General features: G+C 47.1%; 6 protein-coding genes and 1 long non-coding RNA gene across 8 annotated transcripts; 4 read left to right on the top strand and 3 right to left on the bottom strand.

The window, feature by feature from the left end:
* Positions 1–12: 12 nt before the first annotated feature.
* On the bottom strand, positions 13–1,161 carry LOC108157365. 2 transcript variants are annotated; one of them, XR_004471989.1, is made up of 3 exons: positions 559–1,161; positions 256–502; positions 13–203 (listed from the first exon to the last, which is right to left on the bottom strand). It is a non-coding gene; the product is annotated as an uncharacterized LOC108157365 (long non-coding RNA). The 2 variants fall into 2 exon arrangements; XR_001775185.2 differs by having other exon boundaries at positions 262–502; positions 559–1,151.
* A 1,916-nt stretch (positions 1,162–3,077) lies between these two features.
* LOC108154354 (elongation of very long chain fatty acids protein F-like) lies at positions 3,078–4,056 on the top strand. The gene is made up of 2 exons (XM_017284621.2): positions 3,078–3,343; positions 3,403–4,056. Exons 1-2 carry the CDS (start codon positions 3,128–3,130, stop codon positions 3,967–3,969), a joined length of 783 nt encoding a protein of 260 aa, XP_017140110.1. The 5' UTR covers positions 3,078–3,127; the 3' UTR covers positions 3,970–4,056.
* Positions 4,057–4,660: 604 nt separating this feature from the next.
* Positions 4,661–5,647, top strand: LOC108154307 (elongation of very long chain fatty acids protein F-like). The gene is made up of 2 exons (XM_017284563.2): positions 4,661–4,928; positions 4,991–5,647. The coding sequence occupies exons 1-2, from the start codon at positions 4,713–4,715 to the stop codon at positions 5,561–5,563; spliced, it is 789 nt and encodes a 262-aa protein (XP_017140052.1). The 5' UTR covers positions 4,661–4,712; the 3' UTR covers positions 5,564–5,647.
* A 4,211-nt stretch (positions 5,648–9,858) lies between these two features.
* On the bottom strand, positions 9,859–10,666 carry LOC108154440. Its single transcript, XM_017284713.2, has one exon. It carries the CDS (start codon positions 10,542–10,544, stop codon positions 9,909–9,911), a length of 636 nt encoding a protein of 211 aa, XP_017140202.1. The 5' UTR covers positions 10,545–10,666; the 3' UTR covers positions 9,859–9,908.
* A 1,340-nt stretch (positions 10,667–12,006) lies between these two features.
* On the top strand, positions 12,007–17,806 carry LOC108154999 (F-box only protein 11). Its single transcript, XM_017285546.2, has 4 exons — positions 12,007–14,866; positions 14,925–15,105; positions 15,172–16,246; positions 16,323–17,806. Exons 1-4 carry the CDS (start codon positions 12,722–12,724, stop codon positions 16,450–16,452), a joined length of 3,531 nt encoding a protein of 1,176 aa, XP_017141035.1. The 5' UTR covers positions 12,007–12,721; the 3' UTR covers positions 16,453–17,806.
* A 201-nt stretch (positions 17,807–18,007) lies between these two features.
* LOC108155002 (L-asparaginase 1) lies at positions 18,008–20,059 on the bottom strand. The gene is made up of 3 exons (XM_017285550.2): positions 19,874–20,059; positions 19,587–19,813; positions 18,008–19,531 (listed from the first exon to the last, which is right to left on the bottom strand). Exons 1-3 carry the CDS (start codon positions 19,971–19,973, stop codon positions 18,038–18,040), a joined length of 1,821 nt encoding a protein of 606 aa, XP_017141039.1. The 5' UTR covers positions 19,974–20,059; the 3' UTR covers positions 18,008–18,037.
* Positions 20,060–20,694: 635 nt separating this feature from the next.
* On the top strand, positions 20,695–24,052 carry LOC108155001 (BTB/POZ domain-containing protein KCTD3). Its single transcript, XM_017285549.2, has 2 exons — positions 20,695–21,020; positions 21,112–24,052. The coding sequence occupies exons 1-2, from the start codon at positions 20,959–20,961 to the stop codon at positions 23,294–23,296; spliced, it is 2,247 nt and encodes a 748-aa protein (XP_017141038.1). The 5' UTR covers positions 20,695–20,958; the 3' UTR covers positions 23,297–24,052.
* Position 24,053: the final 1 nt, after the last annotated feature.

The raw sequence follows: 24,053 nt of genomic DNA, 5'->3' as shown, positions 1-24,053 counted from the left end.
TTTCAAGGGTTTTCATTTTATAATTTCTAAATCAATATTGCCCAATGCGGCTAGTAGCACTGCCCTTTTGGTGACCAAAGACTTCAACGAGAAGATGTGATTGCGTCCGTTTCAGCAAAGTTGGCGTTCGATTTCTTGATTTACCATTCCCATTAAGTCCATGGTCTCAGGTAACTCAAGGTGATCGGCTGCTCGGTTGTTGGCTGGGGTATGGAAACGGAGTATTAAACTGTATTTTCAATGGCATACACGTACACTTACAGGCACCGTCGACGATGCTCCCATACGTTGAGGGATCGTGGTCCACTTCCATGATATCAGGTGGCAGCTTGAGGACATCCACGACATCTCCCACATATACATAGTACTGCCTAAGCTGCTAACCAATCGTTCCGAGGCTGCAGATCGTCCGGCTCAAGCGTCTGGGTGAGCCCAACTAGTTTCCTATAGACCAAGCGGTCCCTCACATCATTATTAGGTGGCGGATCGTCCGGCGTGGGCGCTGAAACAGAATAAATTCTGTATAAACACGTTGCAACTGGTTGGATACCTAGATACCTGTATATCAAAAGTTTCAGCAAAAAGACGTCCGGAAGAGAGACGTCCAGGGTGAACACAAGACCTGGTGATAGTACATCTATAATTATTTGTTTATTAAACTTTTGCATTTTCTTTTTGAGGCTAGAGTCCACAGTACTGTAAAACGCCAAAAAACAACTCAGACATTACGTCATAAATTAGTGTAGTGTAATAGTGTAAATAACTATCGATTTCAGCGATATCACTTGCAAATTTCGTTTCCCAATATTTGAAAGAGGGTTCATGAAACGAGCGCCGCCAAAGTTCAATGGCCGCTGCCCTTTAGCCACTCCTAATGGAACACCGCAATTAGAACCGCTACCAGATCATTACCGAATGATTATGGCCAATTACTAGTTGGGCCTGGCTATGAAGTGTCACTGTGGGCGGTATCGTATGGAAATACTGAATACTGAAGGCCAAAATTCAAATGCCAAGTCAAAAACCAATTGAAGCCAAGTGATTGTCTGGCCAGGATGGATATCTGGACATCGGCCATCAGGCACTGGCTGTCTCCGGGGACTCATGGACATTTTGCTAATGAAAATGTTTATTCAAATTTGCGTCAATGGATGTGTTTACACGAATGAAATGACCATCAATCTACTTGAATAAGCGTAAGTATAGTCGATGTACTGTTCTTGGCCTGCATTGTTCGGCAATTTGTTTAATGAGAAAACTAATAAATCAAATGCGCCGTCGATTACAATCAAATTTAGTTTGGATGGTGCTCCAAATCCACGACGTATCGATTGACTCATCCCAGAGGGCAGAACACATTCCTTGGGTAAGTAATGTGTGTACTTTGCCCTAAGATTCCACAGAAACTACTGTTCAAGGGGTAAGCCTCCGTGTGGAATGGCTTTGATCCAGCAACAGGCGAGAGCCCACTCCAACCACACGCCACGACGCTGGTCAGCACCAGGACTCGAGGAGGATGTCCCGCCATGGAACATTAGTCAAGTGCAACAGCTTTCAAATAAACATAAATTGAACATGCTGAGCCAGCGGTGGCAAGAGTCGAATCCCTGGTTGGGAAGCAGCTGCTCCTCCTGCTTCTCCCTGGCCCCCCCGCCTGGTGTCGTAATTAAAGCCAGTCGCGCAATAACGAAGAGGAATGTTTGTTGCCAGCCAGCGAGGACCAACAAGAAGAGGATGCGCCTCTAATTTATTTGTTTTTCTCACTTGACTTTTATTTACACGTGCATTGGCATGCGAGTGGCGTGGTGTGGAACGGAACGGAACTGCTGCTGCTTCTGGGAGGCAAAAAACTATGCCAGCATCGGCATCGTGGCCATAGTTTGCTACCTTTGTTTGGGGAAAGTTCTCCGTGCGCATTCCGGGGTCAGGGCACAGTGCCAAATTGGCCTAATGGCGTTAATGCGAAGACGAGTCGGGACTAAACCAGCGACAAACCAGCCCAGCCCCAACACCAAAGGTCGTTTACAGAGGGCTGCAGATACAGTTGAAGATAGGGCCAGAGATGCACTTGCCAAGCCAAGCCCTGTTTAATGGCCAGACCCGGTCCCTACCTCACTTGCCCCACGAAAAAAACTCTCAATGCAAATCAAAGCACTTAAAAAGTTGAGCAATTTGGCAACGACTGCTAATGGAAGGCCCCATGAACGGCATTGGAAACGAACAAATATTCATTGAAAGCATACGAAAGGAGCCGCAATACATTTTCATGTTTATATTGCATTTCATCTACTGTATACTAAAGTCTGGAGCTGCCAGTTAGGAAGAGTCACCCAAAGCATCGCACCAGAAGCAGAGTTTGTTCCTTAATATTCGGCGACCATCGATACGGCCGGACATTGTCTCTATGATCGCTTTAAGCTGATACAAACACGGTTATATACACATATTGCATTTGTTCAATTATAATCTGTGTTGGCTAGCTGGCACAGTGTGGGGGGGGGCTGTACATAATTCCGTATGCATCGAATTTGTTGGGACCTGAATTTGCTGACTTCTGACGTTCGTTGCGCAGGATGTGCGTGCAATGGCGGTGCTTATTTACATCCCATTTCCGCATCCGTTTCGACTAGAACCGCGGCAGCGCTATTTGCGCACACCCCACACCCCCTTTCCCCTTTCACGGGTCTCTCTCCCTTTTTTGCGTATGCGTGATTTTCCAACATTTCCACAGCCCAAGCCCGTATAAAACTTTTAATGGAATTCCCGTAATCATGTTTAAAGTTACGAAGGACCCGGAAAGTCGGGCTGTATTGGTAATGATTAAGAGGAGAGCATTGCCATAACAATGTCGATGGCTGGAGAGTCTACTGTGAATGCCAATACACAGAGAGATAGTAATTTAGTACTAGATAATGCATCATGGCTCCACATGCCTACCCCACGTGGAGGCCCAAGTACTGCATAAGTACATTTGGGACGCAATAGATTAGCCTAGTGCACCGAGTGGAACCTAAATGCGATAATTCTGGCATTAAAATTGTAAATGAGAGGCGCATGGTCGAGCATTGTGGGCCGAGTATTGACTAGTCGCCCGATCGCCGACACCCAGGGCGCACCGAGATCCGCAATGTTTGAGATACTGAACGCTCCACCCGTAGATCCCTTTCGGGCGCCCCTTTTGGACAGCCACTGGCCCACCCTGGTCATACTGGCAGCCTACCTGCTGTTCGTGCTGAAGGTGGGCAGGCAGCTGATGGAGCACCGGGAGCCCTTCGATCTGCGCGGCGTGATCAAGGTCTACAACATCGTGCAGGTCCTGTACAACGGCATAATGCTTGTGGGCGTGGGTGATCAGGTTTGACGCACAGATGGGACCCCGAGTAATGTTTGTGTCTCTCGCAGAGCTTTTACCTTATGCTGAAAACCTACAACCTCAAATGCATCGTCAACCTGCCGCTGGATCACGAGTGGAAGAACACAGAGCGCTGGCTAACCTACTCGTATTTCATCAACAAGTTGCTGGACCTGCTGGACACCGTCTTCTTCGTGCTGCGCAAGAAGCACAGGCACTTGTCATTCCTGCACATCTTCCATCACGCCTTCATGCCGTACTTCTGTTTCCTGTACATACGTTTCCATGGACACGGCGGCCATGGCTTCTTCCTCTGCTTCTTCAACGTCCTCGTGCACGTGCTCATGTACACCTACTACTACGTTTCCTCCGTACGCAGGGATGGCCAGGCAAAAGTCTGGTTCAAGCAGTACATCACCATCGTTCAGCTCGTCCAGTTTGTCATTATCCTCGTTCACTGCATCTACACCCTACGGCAGCCCGACTGCAATGCATCCCGCGCGGTGCCAGTCTATGGCGGCCTCGTCGCCATCACATTCATCCCTCTGTTCATTAATTTCTACATAAAGGCCTACATACTGCCCAAGAAGAAGACGTCGAAGCGAAAGGTGCAATGAATGCTGGATGCCTAAGCCTTCAGATGTATTATTTAAATATTTGTTAAGCGATCTAAAAATTCCAATAAACCACACAATTCAATAAGAGCCTCTCCATACTCAAGACTTAAAATCTTCGGATCATAATAGTACAAAAAAGGATACACACCCTTACTCTACCTTTACTAAATGGACTCTGCTTTTACTCTACTCTTTCACTACTCCACATAAGATGGAATAAGATACTTAAACTTTTGCTAAAAATTGCTGTACAAAAGTAGCAGAATAGCAACCAAATAAATAACTTCAAACTAAAAAGAAAGAAGTTGAATCGTAAAATAAATTAGAATTAGAATTATTGGTAAAAGTGCAGAACAATTTCAAATATATACATCTGTGGGAGGTCCGACGCATTGTAGGTGTCTGAAATGTATGCTTTTTCTTATTTTTCAAATGCAAGGCACACAATATTTTATCTGGCTCATGAATATTACTTTGCTTCCGCCAATAAAGTACATATGTACACATCTATGTAGGCCCAGGGTAATATGTTGATTTGACGATAGTTTCCGAGGTTTTGTAGTCCACTCCATTCCGCCTGCTTTGCTGAAGCACTGGAAAGCAATTGGATTTCCATACGGCCCATTAGCACACGATTTGCATGCACTTATCAATGAGGAACGCAACCAATGGCAGACACTATAAAGCAAAGGTACATTTCTGGGACTAGTCTCTGGACGGACCCCCTTAAGTACGGCACGGAAATGTTCGAGGTCTTCGACAAACCCTATGCGGATCCTGTCCCACTGCCGCTGGTCAACAGTGCCTGGCCCCTGGCGACCATAATCGCACTCTATCTCCTGTTTGTCCTGAAGCTGGGGGGGCAGTTTATGGCAAGGCATGAGGCTCTTCAGCTGCGAGGAGTCCTCAAGGTGTACAACATCGTCCAGGTCCTGTACAACACGGTCATGCTAATATGGGTAAGCCGGCTCAAGAAGGTATTTCCCATTCATTAACTGGAGTCTGTTTGGCCACCGACCAGGGCTTCCATCTGATATTCGTGGCCAGGCCATACAATTTGAGCTGTATGACCGTCCTGCCGCAGGATCACCCAATGAAGTCAACGGAGCGCACCCTGTCCTATGTGTACCACCTCAACAAGGTGCTCGACCTAATGGACACAGTGTTTTTCGTGCTGCGCAAGAAGCAGCGCCAGATCACCTTCCTGCACGTCTTCCATCACGTATTCATGGCGGTGACCACGCACCTGCTGATCCGATTCTATGGCCATGGCGGCCATGTCTACTTCATCTGCATGTTCAATGTGCTGGTGCACATCGTGATGTACGGCTACTACTATGCCTCCTCCCAGAGCCGCAATCTCCAGGAGAGCCTCTGGTGGAAGAAGTACCTGACCCTCACCCAGCTGGTCCAATTCCTGCTGATGTTCCTGCACTGCGCCTACACCGGCTTGCAGCCCAACTGCAATGCGTCTCGGGGCGTCATCTACTTGATCTGCACCATGTCTGCGTTCATGTTCGTGATGTTCACCAATTTCTACATAAGCACCTACATTCGACCGAAGAAGGGCACGTCCAAGGGCAAAGCGCAATGATTCCCAGTGGTCCCAGCCAAAACCCGGATTTGAATTTTCGCCTAAACGAATTAAATATGTAATTAAATGTACACCAAGACGGCATCTTTCTGAAACGTCCCTTAGATGCACATCCCCGGGGTGGTATCCCAGCCATTCATAATTCCTTTTGTTCAGTCCGGCCGGAGAATGGCCGGAGTTGTGGGCCGCACGTGACCTGCATGTCCCCAGTACGTGTTTGGATTTCGATTCTTTCTCTGTGCATTTCCATGTGCCTTTTAATTAGAATATAAGACTGGGCCAGCAGACCCGTCGATTTATGGCACCGGAAGGGTCGCCTGCCTGGCATGGGTCTGCCTGCCTCCATTTGCATAAGAATCGCATGCGGCGAATCAGAGTCGAAGTGCTTGCTGAATAATTGCGGCGGCCATGCAGTGACATTAAAGCGAATCCGAAGGCACTGTCAAGTGCAACGGCAAGCGCCTCGACTCGCCTCGACTCGCCTCGCCTCACTCTGGGGGCTTCTGTGTGCTGGGCATTGGCGCTCGGTTCCGCAGACAGAGCCGGAGCGGAGAGCGTGCTGAGTAATTGCCGTTTTAAATGACATTAAACGTGCATTGTGTGGTTCTTTTAGGACCTAAGAACCCAAGGCAGTTTATTTCTTCCTTGGCTGCCACTTTTTCCATTTCGCTATTTTTATGCACACCCTTTGCATGTGAAGAAAGGGCGGTCGCAACCGTTAAATAAATCTTAAAATTGTTAACATTATTTATTTAGATTTCCTCGACATTGCACAGCAAAAGCATATAGTCGTAGGGGTACATAATGTGTCGGCATAGTGAAAGTTGTCTCCAGCACATCAGGATCTGCGAATCAGATAGATGGTAAGATAGTCCAAGTGAATCCTGCTTAGAGCCTGTATGAAATTGCATCTCCCCTACACATACTCGCACACCTTTCATTCTGATCGGTATTGGTACACATTTTTCCTTTACTGAAGCGTTCGTGCTTGTTGCAATACAAATTAGGCTATTTTAGCTGAAGAATACATCTTATAGTTACACAGCAGTCTTCTGGCAGGTTATTATTTTGTGGTTGGGCTGTGGTGGTAGCCTTTCCAGCCGGTTGCTCCATTGTTGGCCAAAAGCCATTTGTCGATGGGGTACTGCAAGGAATTGCACCTTTAAGCCAAGTCATTCTCCACTGACTATCGCAGGGCAAAGGAATTACTTCTTATTAAAGGTTGGACATTGGAGCAACGGTAAAAGTATTGGCGACGCCAACGAGCAAGTGTTTGGGGAGGAGTGGCCAGTGGGCGTCAGCCATTGCAAATTGAGTCATTTTTCATTCGAAGCCGGATAACATCGGTAGGAAAGGGGAAACGGGCCGGCCGGCAGAAGGCCTCAATGTGTCACAATTCCGTGGCCATAATTGGGTCAAAGAATTGGTCCTTTATGTACGGTGCTTGACCGCTGAATAAGAAGGATTATGCCAGTTTTTCTCTTTCTCTCTCTCTCTCTCCTTTTTGTTTTTTATTGGATTATGTAGGGACAGGTGCATTAATGTTATCCAGCTAAAGGCTAAGGACATAAAACCGACAATTTATATGGCCCCGGAAAAGGGGTTGGAGCGAGGGGCACGGCACACACTCGCATCCCTGCCTGCCCCATTTTGGGTAGCCAAATTGGGAGGCATAAAAATGGCGTCTCATTATGGTAAAGTTAATATTTCATGGGCAATTTACCGAGATTGAAACCGACACACTTCAAAAACTGCGTACGTATACGCACACACTGGAGCATAATTACGGTTGCCGATTTCCAAAGGTCCTTCTGTACTGTTCTGTTCTGTTCAGTTCGGTCGTCCTTTTCGCTTTCTTCATACAATTTTAAACTTAATTAAAAGTTTTTCGCATTAGACGTACTTGTGCCCAAAGAGCGAGACACACATTTGACACAAGACCCCACTCACCCCACTCCATCATTATGCATATACATATATCCGTACATATATGTATATGTACATAGGGGGAGGAAGCTCCGTTCCTCTCGAAATGACATTCGCATTTAGTTGTCATTAAAAATGTGAGTGATACGATCTAAATGACTTGACATGTGGTGCACACCTGAATGGGATGAAAGTTCACTCGGGCCGCGGTCCTTGGCCAGGTCCCAGCAGGCCTGTGAATTCAATTGAAGCCAACAACCCATTGACACACATTGATACGCCTCTTAGCTCCGGATATACGCGTTCTACGGCGCAACCCGAGATGGAGGGAAGACCTTTAATGAATGTGACATCTCAATGCAGTAGTTTGGGTGATCTTAAAAAAATAGAGAGTTGGAAATAATTGGTTTACTATCGAACGAAAGATTCCAGTCAGAGTCTTGAACTGAGGTGCCTACTACTTACCCTAAACCGAGAGAAAAACCCCCTGGGGAGGGAATAGTTACACTCAGAATGAAATATGTATGCCATTATACTTGCCTTGAAAGTGGTCTTTAATTTGATTGATATTTCATATTTAAAATAAATATATTTTATAATTATGTTAATTATATTTCCCACAAAGTGAATTCTATATAATCTAATAATCGAATATTAATTTAAATATGTGTGCGTTGTTGTTTTTCCTTAATATATGCTTAATTAAACCCGACCAGACATGACTGCAAAACCCATAAACGAGAGTCCATTCTCTGAGACCCTTCTGGTACGTAATAGACCTGACTGCCTGCCTGAAATCGTGGCCATAGCCGTAGCCAGAGCCGCATGAATAATGAAAGCAAATCGGAAAGAGGCAAAACAGCAAAAAGTTAAATGCTTCTAATGACAGAAAATGAAGCAAATGACGAAAAATTGCGCAAAACAAAAGAGACAAATAATAGCATGCCAAAATGGCCGCCTCGGGTCGGTACGGACTCTGGGCAGCAAGCGCCACCTCACTTGCACCGCCCCACCGCCAAGCACATCCTGCTCAGCCATCCAGGGAGGGCACGCACAACCGGAGATAGGGAAAGAGAGCGAGGAGAGGAAGAGAGCTAGTGGTGGTGGTGGTGTGGTGGCGAGGGGCGAAGTGAATTACCGACAGCGGGCGAATCAAGAAAACCATGTGCGCGGCATAATTACGAAGCAATTAGACGAAATTATTATTGAGGTCACTGGCAAGGGGGGCACCCGGTATCCGGGGGCCCGTAGAGAACATATGGCCAGAGCTAGGGCTAGTCCTTGCTGCTGCTGCTGCTGCTGCTACTGCTGCTCCTCTTCTGTCTCTTTCTCCCAGTTCTACGGGTGGCGTGTCAAAGGGATGCGTATGCCATTATCACTGCCGACAGAGCGAGAAAAAGGAAGCCCAGGCACTAAACGGAGAGCACAAAGCACAACACACCAAAACAATACACAGAAAAGCAAGCTCAAAGGGAAGAAAAATAACACGCCGAATACCAAATGTCCTTACCAAGGGTCTGATATGGGTATTGGCGCCAAAAAGATGTCAGGGCAGCAGAAAGGCCACAAATGCCATTGGAGATGGATACTTGTCCGCTGCAGTACGGTTCATAATTTTAGTTAAGGAGACCTTTTTGGAGTACACTTTCCCCATTATTAGCATGAAAAATATGATAGATAGATGCGGGCCCTTAGTCATGTGGGAATGGGTCAGTGGGTGAATATTTGCACAGCTGCCACTGGAACCCAAATAGACAGTAGGGGAATAGTACTCGTCCGTACAGAGGGCAATGAATTGGCGTAACATGATTTAAAGTTGAGACATGAACTTGCATCTAAGTGTAGTTTTGGAAGTTCACGGAAATGTCAGAATTTCGGATAGTTTTGCATTGAGTTTGAGTTTCAGTTTGACGGTCAGCTGGTATTGGGAGCCTTAAAGATCGCGTTTTCAAAGTTCAATGCTGACAATTGAATAAAGCCGTTTAAACATTTCGTACAATGACAATGACAAAACACCATACAGAGTCCTCACTACCCCACCCCCTCTGGTTGCAGAGGGAAGTCAAAAACTACAACCTTAAATTGTTGCTTGTTGTTCAAACGTTTCGCAAAATAATTTCGGGGTCAAACTTGAACAGCAACTGGAAAGCGCAAGGATATAATTGGACCTGCGTAAGCCCACCTTCTCGACTTTTTTGATTGGCAACGGCATTGAGTTCTGTCTGAACTGTGGCAAAGCCCAAGTACTCTTGATTCCCGTACTCCTGGTGATAATGGCCAAACGTTCACCTCTTCCACCTCAATGGCTTGCCTGTAGCCTGGCAGCATTGCTCTAGAATGTAAGTCCCCAGAGCTGGGTACGGCGATTCTCTAAGCCAATGATCACAAGTGCATTACTAGTTTTATTGTAATCGATTTACTACATGGGATTTTCCATCTTGCCGCTATTGGGCAGCTTTATAGCCGCCTCTCTCGGAGGTGGTGCAATCTTATGAGTGTTCCCCTCCTCGGCCTGGGCTATGTGCTCCGCCAATTCTGAAGTACTCCTGAAAGCCAAGTCTGGACAAGCAACGCACGTGTAGGAGACACTAAAACTGATAGCTGGCATCAGAGTCGTTTCTGAGACCTCGTAGGAGTTTTTCGACGTATTGGGATTGACGCTTTGAGATGGTGTAGGTACTGGCACGCATCGGGACATACGGTCATCAACAGTGCGTACAGATATATTGTTATCCACTTCATCGTCACAATCAGCAGAGCCTTCGGAACTCTTGGACTCACAGTGAAACCTTTCTTGCTTCTCGAATATTAGACTGTGATGGTGTTCTTGACAAGGCCCGACACATATAAAGCGCTCTGGCGCGTTATTCATTAGTTGAACACCATCTACCAGCAACTTACGATGGCCTGGATGGTAAATGCCCAATATTTTAAGATCCCGCGGAACAATTAGCTTACATTGGGCAATTGTGTCGTAGCCATTTTTCGTAAACTTATCCATATACATCTCCATGGTAAGAAGCACCAGCCATTCCCGGACAGCGTGTGGACACATTCCAAAATAATTTTTTTTCCTCAGAAATTCCAAAACAACACCGAATATTTTAACATTTCAAATGGACCAAAAGCGTCCGTTACGGTGAACTAGTTTTTTGAACTGTCACCCTTAGATAGAGTTGATTAGATAAAACATACCGATCTGGCAACGACGCAACTACCATACAAGGAAATTAATTTAGTGGAATTGCTCAAACCCTATTTTATAGGCAATGCGATAGAAATTAGAGCTTTAATTTAACCAGTCCTGTAGGAAATTGATTATAAAATCGGATAAAATGATGTGTTTAGGGCTTAGGGTCCTAGCCAGCTAGTAATATTCCACGGAATATCAAAAACGAGAAATATGTATAACAGTATTTTGCGGTATATTTGCGGTATATTTTTAAATTGCGACAGTATATTTTGATAAAATTATTTGAATCGGTAGTAACCGGTAGGCGACAATGAGTCCCAATCCATACTTTTAAATTATGTACTTATATTACTGAATAAACAAATGGTGATTGGAACTGCATTTCCCAGCCATTGAAAAGGTAAACCCAACGGGAAATGTACGTGATGTTCATATTCAGAGGTGGAGCAGATTCACACTGTTATTCGGCGAAAATTGGAATGCGATTTTCAATTTTGCTGCAACAACATGTTTTGCAATTCATTTTTGACGATTTTCATTGGCCGAAAGCAAAAATCGCATTCCATGTCGCTGAAACATGTCTAAACATATCAATTTGAGAAAATTACTTTATTAATTATGTTTTCAAAACAGTTTGGAAGAGAGGATCTTCATATTACATTAACGAAATATGGTATGCAAAGGCCTATGCACGCATCTTGTATTCAAATACCAGCAACACTGCGACCGTTTTTTTTTTTGAACTACTTTGTTTAAGCCTTGTTTTAGTCAAAAAACAATAAAAGCGAGTATTAAAAACTAGCCAATCTTGTAGAAAATGTATTCATCAATGTTCTAAATTATGTGGGCAGAACTAAGGGTTTTAGTTAGCCGGCATTTCCGAAACTTAAAAATTGAGCAATATGAACGACTATCGTTTTTCCTTCTTTTTTTGTTTGACCTATTTCGCTAAAACCTTTTTTCTACGCAAAATCCAAAAAAAAGGAAGTATTTAGAATAACCAGTTAAGTAAAAAATTGATTCATCAATCGTATAAAATGATGTGGGCATGGCTAAATGTTCTATCTAGCTAATAATATTCGACAGAATATCAAAATTACGCAATATGGTTACCAATCCTTGACGGAGAACGATTAACCTATTAACAGCCAAGGGGGTATTTTAATTTTCCACCGGGCTGAGAGATATAGATATCTAGCAATATTCCACGGAATATCAAAATCGAGCAATATGGAACTTGAATTCGTCAGTATATTTACGGTATATTTTTAAAATGAGACGATATATTTTGGTATATTTCTAAAGGTCGGACGGTATATTTTAACGATAAATCTGCGGTCACACTGCTTACGGCTCTCGAATTAATTTTAATTTTTTGCCTTAAAGAATTAAAATAAAATATTAAAATTTTATCGAGTAGTGCAGTAGTGCTCAACAAAGTTTGCTCAGTGGTGGTCCAATTAATGAAAGTGATACACAAGAAAATCGTACAAAGAAAGCTGAACGTGAAGCAATACGAACACGAAGCAAAGAGGAAACAAAAGTAACAATGCGTGAGCGAGATAGCAGTAGGCAAGTGCGTTCGCTAGTGTAGCTCTTCTAACCAAATAAAACAAAACAAAGGAGAAACAAAGGATAGAAACCCCGAAAAACTCCACAAGCAGACACACACACACACTCGCATTTACAATAAGAAGAAGCAGATGATGATGAAGCAGAGCGACAGATAAATTACAACAAGAATGGAATCCCTTGGCCGGAATTAAATCAATCCATAAATAAATTATATGTGATCCAGTGTCGATAGGTATCCACCGTCCGCCGTAAAAGAGTGAATGGAAAAATTCTTCGCTGAATTATAAATGAGTGCCTCTGTGTGTCTTTCGGTGTGTATGCAAGTGTGAGTGCGTATGCATATGGGGTTGGAAAACTGTGAAAACTCGACGAATACGGAAGTGATAAACGCAAAAGACTTGGTCCAGACCACTCATCGAGATCTTTTCTAGCAGCAGCAGCAGGAGCAGGAGCAGGTAAAGAATATGCCGAGCGCCTCGTTTACCTCGTCACGCACATACGTGCGCCGCTCGCGACGGAAAGGAGCCAACCGCATCGCCATGCCCAACCGTCCCACGGGCAACATCATGGATCCCATGCTGCAGCAGAACGTTGCCAGTGGATCATCGTCATCATCGGCCGCCGCCAGCTCCTCCAACAGCACCAGTGCTGGTGCAGGGGCAGGCGGAGGGGCAGCTACTGCTGCTGCTTCTGCTGCAGCATCTACTTCGGGCTCGTCCGAGTACTTTGACAGCGGACAAGGCACAAGTGGTTCGGGTGGAGGGGGTGGAGCCAGTGGCTCTGGGTTCTCTGGCAACTTTTACAATGCACTACAGATGATGGACACCACGGAGAGTTCGGGCGCCGGTTCCAGTGGCGTTGGCGGTGGTGCCGCTTCGACATCCTCTAGCTCAACACCGACGGCAGCAGCAGGATCAGCAGCGCCTGGGGGATCCTCATCGAAGTCCACCTGCGCCACATCTACGTCGGGGTCGAGTTCAGCCGCCACGACGTCCTCCACCGCCGCTGCAGCTGCTGCCGCCGCCTCCAGTCATCAGTCGCCGTATGACTTGCGGCGCAAGATCTCTGCCAGCAGCCACGAGCAATGGTGCTCCACTGGACCCTCCTCCTCCGCTATACTCGTCGGGCCATCCAGTAGTTCACCGCCCCTGGTGAATCCCAGCTCCTCGCCATCCAGCTCGTCATCGTCATCTTCCACTTCGTCGTCTTCGTCCTCATCCACTTCTTCGTCGTCCTCATCCTCCGCCATCGTGCAGGCGCCCTCTACGAGCGCCACATTCCCGGTGAACAATGCCCCCACCACCGGAGCCACTCTCGCCCAGCCACCCAATGTGCACAGTTCCGTGCCGCAGCAGCACTGCGGCGCCCTGCCAGTCGGCGCCGCCATTGAGGACAACAACTACATGCTTCCGGCCAGAAAACGTTCGCGACGCCTGTACACCCAAAGCGGCGATGCGGGTCCGGCGCCCGCCACAGAGGTAACTGGTGGTGGCACAGCCACAGCAGGCGGCAGCGGCTCCCCCACGGCTGCCCAGTATCTGCAGTACGAGTTGGCCGATGAAGTTCTTCTGGCCATCTTCTCCTATCTGATGGAGCAGGACCTCTGCCGCTTGGCGTTGGTGTGCAAGCGTTTCAACACAATCGCCAACGATAGCGAGCTGTGGAAGCGACTCTACCAGTCCGTCTTCGAGTACGACTTGCCCCTGTTCAATCCGGAGCTGTGCAAGTTCGTGTTCGAGAAGCCCGAGGAGTCGGAGTTTGCGAATCCGTGGAAGGAGAGCTTTCACCAGCTGTACCGAGGTGTGCATGTGCGCCCCGGCTACCAGGAGAAGCGCTCTTCTGGCCGCAGCATAGTTTTCTTCAACACCATCCAGGCGGCCCTGGACTATCCCGAGGAACGGGCTGCCGCGGGGGGAGTGTTCGTGTCTGGCGCCGGCGCTGGCGCTGGTAATGTCGTCTCTGCCGGCCTATCCAATACCAGTGCCGCTGGTGGCGGTGCTGGTGCCAGTGTCAATGCTCTGGTCAACATTTACGAGGAGCCAGTGGCCCCGACGGAGCATCCCGGACCACTGATATTCCTACATGCTGGCCACTACAAGGCCGAGTATTTGTTCATCGACTCCGATGTGGCACTGGTGGGAGCTGCACCCGGAAATGTTGCCGAATCTGTAATCCTCGAACGGGAGGCCGGCTCCACTGTGATGTTCGTGGAGGGAGCCAAGTACGCCTACGTGGGATATCTCACACTCAAGTTCTCGCCGGAGGTCACGTCAACCGTTTCCCACCACAAGCACTATTGCCTCGACATTGGCGAAAACTGCTCTCCCACAGTGGACAATTGCATCATCCGGTCCACCTCTGTGGTGGGCGCTGCCGTCTGCGTCGGCGGCGTCAACGCCAATCCCGTAATCCGCAACTGTGACATCAGCGACTGCGAGAATGTGGGTCTCTATGTCACCGACTATGCCCAGGGCACGTACGAGCACAACGAGATCAGTAGGAATGCCTTGGCCGGTATTTGGGTGAAGAACTTTGCCAGTCCCATCATGCGCGAGAATCACATACACCATGGACGCGATGTGGGCATATTCACCTTCGAAAATGGAATGGTAAGAGGCAGCTTCTTCTCCTCTATCAGGGATCTCTATACGTGTGTGTCTTTTGCAGGGCTATTTCGAGAAGAACGATATACACAACAATCGCATTGCCGGCTTCGAGGTGAAGGCTGGTGCCAATCCCACCGTGGTCAAGTGTGAGATTCACCACGGCCAGACGGGGGGCATCTATGTGCACGAAAACGGTCTGGGGCAGTTCATAGAGAACCGCATTCACTCGAATAACTTTGCAGGTAAGTAGATAAAGCAATCCCCAATCACCGAGGGACTATTTCTAACTTGAAATCTTATTCTTAAAGGCGTCTGGATAACCTCCAACAGCAATCCCACCATACGCAAGAACGAGATATACAACGGCCATCAGGGCGGTGTGTATATCTTTGGCGAGGGTCGTGGCCTGATCGAGCACAACAATATCTATGGAAACGCCCTGGCCGGCATCCAAATACGCACCAACAGCGATCCTATAGTGCGCCACAACAAGATCCATCATGGCCAGCATGGTGGGATCTATGTGCACGAGAAGGGCCAGGGCCTGATAGAGGAGAACGAGGTGTACTCGAATACGTTGGCTGGTGTCTGGATAACCACTGGCAGCACTCCAGTCTTGCGGCGCAATCGAATCCATTCGGGCAAACAGGTTGGCGTCTATTTCTATGACAACGGTCATGGCAAGCTGGAGGACAACGACATCTTCAATCATCTGTACTCGGGCGTGCAGATCCGGACGGGCAGCAATCCAGTGATACGCGGAAACAAGATCTGGGGTGGCCAGAATGGCGGTGTCCTCGTCTACAACGGTGGTCTGGGGCTGCTGGAGCAGAACGAGATCTTCGACAATGCCATGGCGGGCGTTTGGATAAAAACCGACTCGAATCCCACCCTCAAGAGGAACAAGATCTACGATGGCAGAGATGGTGGCATCTGTATATTCAATGGCGGCAAGGGGATCCTTGAGGAGAACGACATTTTCCGGAACACACAAGCCGGTGTGCTGATCTCAACGCAATCGCATCCGATACTGCGACGCAATCGGATATACGATGGCCAGGCGGCTGGTGTGGAGATCACCAACAATGCCACGGCCACGCTGGAGCACAATCAGATATTCAAGAACAAGTTCGGTGGGCTGTGCCTCGCCAGCGGCGTTCAGCCCATCACACGCGGCAATAACATCTTCAACAATGAGGATGAGGTGGAGAAGGCCGTCTCCAGTGGCCAGTGCCTCTACAAAATCAGCAGCTACACATCCTTTCCCATGCACGACTTCTATCGCTGTCAGACCTGCAACACCACCGACCGGAATGCCATCTGTGTCAATTGCATCAAGAATTGTCATGCAGGCCATGATGTCGAGTTCATACGACACGATCGGTGAGTAGCCCCACTTGTTTGCAGTGGAGTGGAGTGGAGTGTATTATTACAACCAAATATTCCAAATCTCGAACAGCTTCTTCTGCGACTGTGGTGCTGGCACCCTGTCCAACCAGTGTCAGCTGCAGGGTGAGCCCACGCAGGACACAGACACGCTGTACGACTCGGCGGCGCCCATGGAGTCGCACACGCTGATGGTCAACTAGGAAGCAGGGCAGTCAGTGTCAGTGTATCATCCTCTAAGCTAAGTCTGTATCTCATAAGTCGTTAAGCCCCAACCAAGCTCTCAATTTTCCCGCACATCTCACAAGTGCTGCTGTAAATATTCAGAAAGAAACAAAAGCCAAGACCCCCAATAATACAATTCTTGTTGTATGTAAATAATACTTAATTATTCTTTCGTTCGAAATTTAACTCAATGTGCAATTTAGTTTAACACACACGAATAACTCACTCGCAAAGTTTATAACTTTTTAATTGAAATGAAATCATGAAAAGGAAATCAAAACAAAAAAAAACAATCGAAAATCTAAACAATTCGCAAAGAAAACTGGAATTTTTCTATTAATGTATGTCACAACGAAGAAAGGAAAAAAGGAGAAACATTTTTACCACACCACACACAATATGCATTTGTTTTTGTACGACGGAAAATGTTGTAAACGTAGGGGAGGAAGCAAACGATTGCAGCGAAGCCCCGTTTGAACCCAGTGAAGAACAATTTTTGTAATGTAGATTAGTAGAGATTTTAAATTTACAAAACAAAAAAAAACAAAAAACTAAAATAAATTCTATATATTAAGCCATACCATAGACGATCGACGATTGAGAGAGAGAGAGATACATGGGTGTGCGTATTTGGCCACTGATTAACAACAATTCGAAGAAAGCAATTCTAAGTATTAACAACAAACTAGATTAGCGGCAGGCAATGCTTCAGCAAAACTAACTTATATATAATTATATACATACATATATCGTACGAGTATAGTAGACACTCTCCACACACACAGAACACACGAACACACAATATATAGTACATATATACTCGTACGTACACATATAAATCTATGCGATATCTAAAACTAAAACTAAAACTAAACTAGCACTCAGACAAGATACAAATCAAAAAGCCTTTACCGTGCGTAAAATACCAAGCAATATTTCATGTCTCAATGTTGTAGATCAAAATTTGTAGCGCAGAAAACATAACATACAATAGAAACAAAAGCCATGTGTCATTTTAGCCAAGTAAGTTCCGAGTATTCGAATTATGCAAATCACTTATTATTTAAGTCTGTAGCCTAAGTGAACAGCAACTACATACATATATGCATACGAGAGTAGTAGAGATGACCCTTTATCGTTAACAATTAACCATTAACCTTTAACCTTTAGCCCTGCGTGTCGTATTAAGTATTTTTGTTTTTATCGCATAGCCTCCCGTTTCTTGTTTGTATCCTTGTTTCGTCTGTTCTTGTACTTTGGTTTTAAATTTGAGTTTCCATTCGAACATTGAATCGAGCCCAAACCCAACCACACATAAATGCATATACTATATACATATAAGACATTTATACTACGTAGAGATTTATTTTAATGTGTTACCTATGCAGCTAATATCGTCATCGTCGTCGCCCTTGACTTGGACAAACCACTAATTAAACATATAAATATATATATGTATATTTATATATATATATATATAAACAAGGTATAAGCTAATATTTGAAATTTGACAAAAAAAACAACAAAAACAAAACGAGTATGGAATCATTTTAATTGATCTTTCTAATTTATACAGCCACATGGATCCTTCTTGTAGTTGTTCTCCCTGAAGCGCAGCAACGTCACGATGTGGTCATGATGGGCGGCCTTCGCGTAATCTATGGGCGTCATGCCCAGCTCGTCCTTCACATAGGGATTCTTGTAGAAGGGCAGGAGATAGTCGACCACTTCGTGGTTTCCCAACTGGCAGGCATAATGCATAGCCGTGCGTCCCGTGCGATCCGCCAGGGTTAAATCGGCGCCGGCCAGCCGGAAGGACTCCATGCGTTTGATCTTGCCGCGCTCCGTCAGTGCGCGCAGCAGTTCCGCCTGCACCTCCGGAGGGTCGCTAAGGACAGCCCCTTGGCAGAGCAGAGCCTTTATCACGTCATGATTGTCCGTGTCGACGGCCTCGTGCAGCGGCGTGCGGTTAAACCGATCGTGAACATTCACCGCACAGCCGACGGACAGCAAAAAGCTCACGCAGTTCAGCTTGCCCAGATAGCAGGCCAGGTGCAGAGCGGTGCGTCCGTCACAGTTTTCGTCACACAGATCAGCCCCATACTGCTTGAGATCCCCCAGCTTTTCCACATCGCCGCTCATGACGGCAGCGGACACCAGTGCGGGATAGAAGATCGAGCACATCTGCTCCCGCTCGACCGAGGAGGACATGTGCAGAGTGCGTGCCACGCCCTCAATCAGGTCGATATCGTTGATTTTGGCCAGCTTATTGGTGGTCAGCTCTCCGCGGAGGCTCAGGTGCATCACCTTCTTCTTGTTCGCCAGATCCCATTCGCACTTGCCCAGCACGTAGGCCAGTTTGGTGAGAGCTGCCTCTGGAGTCATATCATAGCCAGGAATCACACCTATTTCCGTGAGAACACTGCCCGACTCGTAAATGGGGGCAACGATTCCGACGGAACACTGCGTAATATTGACCACTAGGACACCCCTACCGACCGCCTCGCGCAGAACGTCTAGGATTTCCTCACGATTCGCTGGAATGTTGCCGGCCCCGAAACTCTGCAGGACCACACCCTTCATGGGCTCCCTGAGGAAGGCACAAATCACGGCGGTAGTTATGCCTGGATACATGCGCAATATGCCCACATTCCTCTCCAAGCAGCAGTGCACCGAAAACTCCCCGATGTTGCAGGGACGGAATATTTGGCGGTTGTTGATCTCAAATTTAATGCCCGACTGGCCCAGCGGTGGCTGATTTGGCGAGTCGAAGGCATGGAAGGAGTCGGCGTTGATCTTGGAAGTGCGACAGCCCCGCAAGATCTTATTGCCAAAGAAAACAAGGACTTCCGGAATGTTATACTGGCCCGCCAAAAGCAGAGATCCCAGAAAATTCTCTCGGCCATCGCTGCGGGTCTCGAAAATGGGAATTTGTGCCCCCGTCAACACAACTGGTTTGTTGAGATTCTCCAACATGAAAGCTAGAGCAGAGGCCGTGTATGCCAACGTATCCGTGCCATGAAGTATGACAAAGCCGTCATAGGACTTGTAAGCATTCTACAGACAGATATGATGTCTAAGAAGTGAGACTGGAAAGACATACAAAACTTACAAACACGTCCTTGGCTATTTGCTTCCACTCGTCAAAGCCCATGCAACTAGAATCCAGCAAGGGACAGTACTCCACCAGATCATACAGGATACGACAAGGTGCACCCTCCACCATGGGCAGCACCATAAGCGACGAATTCTCTGGCTGGACGGACTTATATTGTTTATCGTGACAGTTGGGATATTCGCGCAACCATGCCGTCAATTCCTTGCGGGCAGGGGCCAGCACTAGCCAAAGAAGATGTGCACTTGTAAGGAATATAGTTTACATTGATTATACTCGTATACCTCCAGATGAATTCCGCATCATCCCGATTGTCCCACCCGTATAGATGACATGTACGCGGACTTCCTTCTTCTTACGGCACCCACAAGTTTTGGCCGGCATTTCTAAGGATTTCTGCTATTGGGGCAACTACAGTTAATTTTGAATGTTGTTTTATATATCCAAAAAATGATTAATAGACAGCTAAATCATTGTTATTTGTACAGTTTCGTTTTAAAATTTGGCGCCTTAACCAGACAGTACATACCAGAAATGCATTTGGTAGATACAGTATTTTTTAGCAGAAACGTGCTAGGTCGTTTATGGCACACTAGTGATGGGCAATACCACTAACCATAAAGTATATAGATCCCAAGAAATGATGAAATTATACGGTTGCGAACATATATAATTTCATAGTCATCCCTATGCCTTATGGTGATTTTTCTGCCGTGAGCTCCGTGTGGATCGTGGATTGTGGATCCGAGCGCCCCTCCGAGCGCGCACTCCGGGGCGCACGGAGTTGGCACAGTGCGCGGAAATTGTTTACGGCTGGCCTGAACATCTACGATTCTCAGACATACGTTCAGTTTTCTCGTATCTTTAAAATTGTGGATGCCACAGATTTTCTCTTATAGTCTAAAGAAAGTGATATGGCCTTATTAAGAAGGGTGACCTGTGTGTTATCCCGAATTTTTGCAATCGAGATGGCGCGGATTTTGTCGTTTTCAAAAACCTCGCTGCATATAACAATTGAATTGTATGGACGTTACTCTTCTTACTATTTACATTAGAATTTTTCATCGGTATATTTACGGTATATTATAAAACTGAGACGGTATATTTCTGAGGGTCAGAGTTATCGAAAATCGGCTGGTGCAGAGTATAAATAAAAATAAATAAAGCATAATTACATTAAACGACTAAATTGCACCCAGCAGAGCTCTCAAGTGACACTAAATTCCCGTCGCTTCGTTATCTTTGTCGCTGTTTGTGGCTGCTGTCCGTTCGTTCAGTTGCAGTTGGGGGCCAACGCTGAGAGGAAGCCACACAAATAGAAGCAAATTAAAAACATTTCTCCGCTGCTGCGGCAGCTTGGGACAAGGGGATGTCCTACTTTATGCATACTGCTATCAGTGACTTGGTCAATCTCAATGTGGGTGGTCAACGGTAAGAACCCAGAGTCTATATTACGATGCTCGATGCAAGATGTGAATGACGCTGATGACGCATGCAATATTTAACGTTCCGTTTCCCGTAGATTCTCTACGTCACGGCAAACGCTTACGTGGATACCAGATACATTCTTCACGGCTCTTCTCAGTGGGCGCATCTCCAGCCTGAGAGACGAGTACAATGCCATCTTTATTGACCGCGATCCGACCCTCTTTTCCATCATTCTCAACTATTTGCGGACAAAGGACATCGATATCAAGAATTGCGAGATACGCGCCCTGCGACATGAGGCCGAATACTATGGGATAACACCCCTGACCAAGCGTCTGGCTCTCTGCGAGGATCTGAATCACTCATCCTGTGGCGATGTGATCTTTTATGGATTCCTGGCGGCTCCGCCGATGCCCTCTAACGAGACTGTGCAGGCAGCCGTCGACGAAGTTTTGCCATCCACATCGGGAAATTCGGTGGGGCGACCTGGATCAATGGTGCGGGTGCCAGAGCCGTCCCGGGCCTCACATTCGCGAAACTCTTCGTGGGATCTACGCCTGGCCCGAACGGGTAGTGGGAACGGCAGCGGCAGCTCCAACCCCCCCGCTCCCATGCTGCACTCCCGGAATCCTTCCTTAGATTTTATGCGACACTCTCGCAACTCATCGGCGGATCTAAACAAGGTGTTTAAAAACGAGGTTGGCATGGTGTTCAGCCCCACCCAGAGTTCCCATTGGGTGGATCCTCTAAGAGTGCAGATTATCAAGGCTCACCAGAACTGGATAGCCGTGGCCTATGCCCATTTTGTGACTTGCTACCGCGTGAAAGACTCCAACGGATGGCAGCAGGTTTTTACATCGCCACACATTGATGCCACGATTGAGCGGATAGCGATCAACTCAAAGGTAAACACATCGACGGCGGAGCCCATTCCGAGCAAAATGGTGGCCATCTCATATGGCAGCCAGATAAGACTGTGGAGCATACAGGAGGGTGGCCAGAAGACGGACGTGGGTACCTTTAATCTCAATGTGAGGGTAGAGTACCTGTTCTTCATTGGTAGCCAGCTGGTGGCCCTGTCCTCCTCCGGTAAGATTGGCGTCTGGCATGCCATGACCCAGCACTGGCAAATTCAGGACTTGGTTCCCGTACTCTCGTTTGACTCCGCTGGATCCTTTCTGCTGCTTGGATGCAACAACGGCTCCATCTACTACATAGACATGCAGAAATTTCCACTCCGAATGAAGGATAACGATCTGTTGGTCACCGAACTTTACAAGGATGTGACGCTGGACCCCATTACCGCCATTTCCGTCTATCTAACTCCGAAGACGTCAAGCATCAGTGGTAATTGGATCGAGATCGCCTATGGCACCAAATCGGGAGCGGTGCGCATTATTGTTCAACATCCGGAGACAGCTGGTCACGGACCCCATCTGTTCGAGACCTTCTTTGTCCACCAGAGCCCCGTCACCAAGGTAATGCTCTCGGAGAAGTATCTCGTGTCGGTGTGCAGCGAATATCATCATGTGCGCACCTGGGGCCTTACCCGATTCCGGGGAATGCTCTCCACCCAGCCGGGCTCCACGCCGGAGGCCTCGTTCAAAATTGTCTCGCTGGAGGCCACCGACTCGAACTACAGCTATGCGGCTGGCAATGATTTTGGTCCCTACGGCGACTTTGACGACATGATCTTTGTCCAGAAGGTCGTACCCGAGACGGACCAACTTTACGTGCGCCTGGCCTCGAATGGGGATCGCGTCTGTGTCATCCGGTCCGTGGACAGCTCTACCATATCAGCATTTTGCGTACACGAGTGCGAAGTCTCGTCGCGCATGGGATCACGATTTATACTCACTGGCCACTGCAACGGCGCCATTCAGATGTGGGATCTGACCACGGCCCTGTCGCTGATTTCCAAGGATGAGCCCCGGCAGAAAACCAACGGCGGACCCGACACTAACGAGCTTCTCCGCCTACTTGACCAGTGTGAAATCAGCAATTCATCATGCTCAACGCCTTGTATGTCACCGTGTCTATCAGTTGTGGGCAACGGCACTGGAATGGCCTCCTCTATAGCTCGCATGAAGGCCAGCAATATTGCCTTGCTGAATCGTGAGCCGGTCGTCGCACCGCCTCCATCCTCCATCCTCCTGCAACCCATACAGCCGCCACCACCGGCGGCGGGAGTGCCAGCTGGAGGAGTCGCGGCAGTAGTAGCTGCTGCTGGTGCACCTGAGCCAGTGATCCTTCCGATGCCCGATGCCAACAATGAATGAAACGTGGAAGCGGCTGCTTGTTCGGCGCTTGTCGGGCGCGTTTCATCGTTCACATTTCATAGGTGTAGCATGATCTTCGACTTTCAATTTGTATTCCTGCAGTTTATACTCTGCGTCCTCATCTACATGTGGGTGACGCGACTCATGCAGGCCGCCACCGCCAGAAATTGACGGCATCCCGGCATTTAACTTTTAAATCAAATAATCTCCATTTTATGTGCTCGATGTGGATGTTGCAATGGCAAGTGTGTATCCCCTGTTATGTCCTGCGCATTATAAGTACACTAAGGAATTGTAATAGGCCTTTGTTCTAGCTAAAATTATTCGAATTAGTTAAATCCTTTCCCCCATAGTTAAAACAATATAAATCAGAGTATAAGACTTCTGCAAGCGACCTATAGAGCCCAACTCCTAAGGTTGTCCACAATGGAGGTGTTCTCACGATGCGTTATGTTGTTCATTGGAACGAAGGGCATTCAGTATATAATATAGAATACTTTCGGTTCTCCTCCTTTGTGGCACCGTCTTAATTTGGCAATCTTTTTCCTAGATTATAATTTGTGATTTTTTTAATTTTGTCAAGTGTCGTATCTTTATCTTTTGCACCCGAAGAATGCACTTTGTTTTTGTGTGCGGGTTAGGTATGCATGCACTTGATATAAAATATTGATCTGCCGTGTTACCTGTGTGCAGACGGTCCTGTTGTAATCCTTAAACCATATACATATGCAATAAAGAATAACTATAAAATACAGAT

Source organism: Drosophila miranda, chromosome 2, assembly GCF_003369915.1.
Source record: "Drosophila miranda strain MSH22 chromosome 2, D.miranda_PacBio2.1, whole genome shotgun sequence".
NCBI classification, from domain to species: Eukaryota; Metazoa; Arthropoda; class Insecta; order Diptera; family Drosophilidae; genus Drosophila; species Drosophila miranda.
Note: the sequence above shows the minus strand (reverse complement) of the source record. Positions and strands in the feature narration are given on the sequence as shown.

What these genes read in the sequence shown, in the direction of transcription:
- LOC108154999 (XM_017285546.2), top strand. Translation starts at nt 12,722, where the DNA reads ATGCCGAGCGCCTCGTTTACCTCGTCACGCACATACGTGCGCCGCTCG. An exon ending in TCACTCGAATAACTTTGCAG is followed by an intron (nt 15,106 to 15,171) that starts GTAAGTAGATAA and finishes TTATTCTTAAAG; the next exon opens with GCGTCTGGATAACCTCCAAC. An exon ending in GAGTTCATACGACACGATCG is followed by an intron (nt 16,247 to 16,322) that starts GTGAGTAGCCCC and finishes AATCTCGAACAG; the next exon opens with CTTCTTCTGCGACTGTGGTG.
- LOC108154307 (XM_017284563.2), top strand. Translation starts at nt 4,713, where the DNA reads ATGTTCGAGGTCTTCGACAAACCCTATGCGGATCCTGTCCCACTGCCG. An exon ending in ACACGGTCATGCTAATATGG is followed by an intron (nt 4,929 to 4,990) that starts GTAAGCCGGCTC and finishes GCCACCGACCAG; the next exon opens with GGCTTCCATCTGATATTCGT.
- LOC108154354 (XM_017284621.2), top strand. Translation starts at nt 3,128, where the DNA reads ATGTTTGAGATACTGAACGCTCCACCCGTAGATCCCTTTCGGGCGCCC. An exon ending in ACGGCATAATGCTTGTGGGC is followed by an intron (nt 3,344 to 3,402) that starts GTGGGTGATCAG and finishes TGTCTCTCGCAG; the next exon opens with AGCTTTTACCTTATGCTGAA.
- LOC108154440 (XM_017284713.2), bottom strand. Translation starts at nt 10,544, where the DNA reads ATGTGTCCACACGCTGTCCGGGAATGGCTGGTGCTTCTTACCATGGAG.
- LOC108155002 (XM_017285550.2), bottom strand. Translation starts at nt 19,973, where the DNA reads ATGCCGGCCAAAACTTGTGGGTGCCGTAAGAAGAAGGAAGTCCGCGTA. An exon ending in GATGCGGAATTCATCTGGAG is followed by an intron (nt 19,814 to 19,873) that starts GTATACGAGTAT and finishes TTCTTTGGCTAG; the next exon opens with TGCTGGCCCCTGCCCGCAAG. An exon ending in AAATAGCCAAGGACGTGTTT is followed by an intron (nt 19,532 to 19,586) that starts GTAAGTTTTGTA and finishes ATCTGTCTGTAG; the next exon opens with AATGCTTACAAGTCCTATGA.
- LOC108155001 (XM_017285549.2), top strand. Translation starts at nt 20,959, where the DNA reads ATGTCCTACTTTATGCATACTGCTATCAGTGACTTGGTCAATCTCAAT. An exon ending in CTCAATGTGGGTGGTCAACG is followed by an intron (nt 21,021 to 21,111) that starts GTAAGAACCCAG and finishes CGTTTCCCGTAG; the next exon opens with ATTCTCTACGTCACGGCAAA.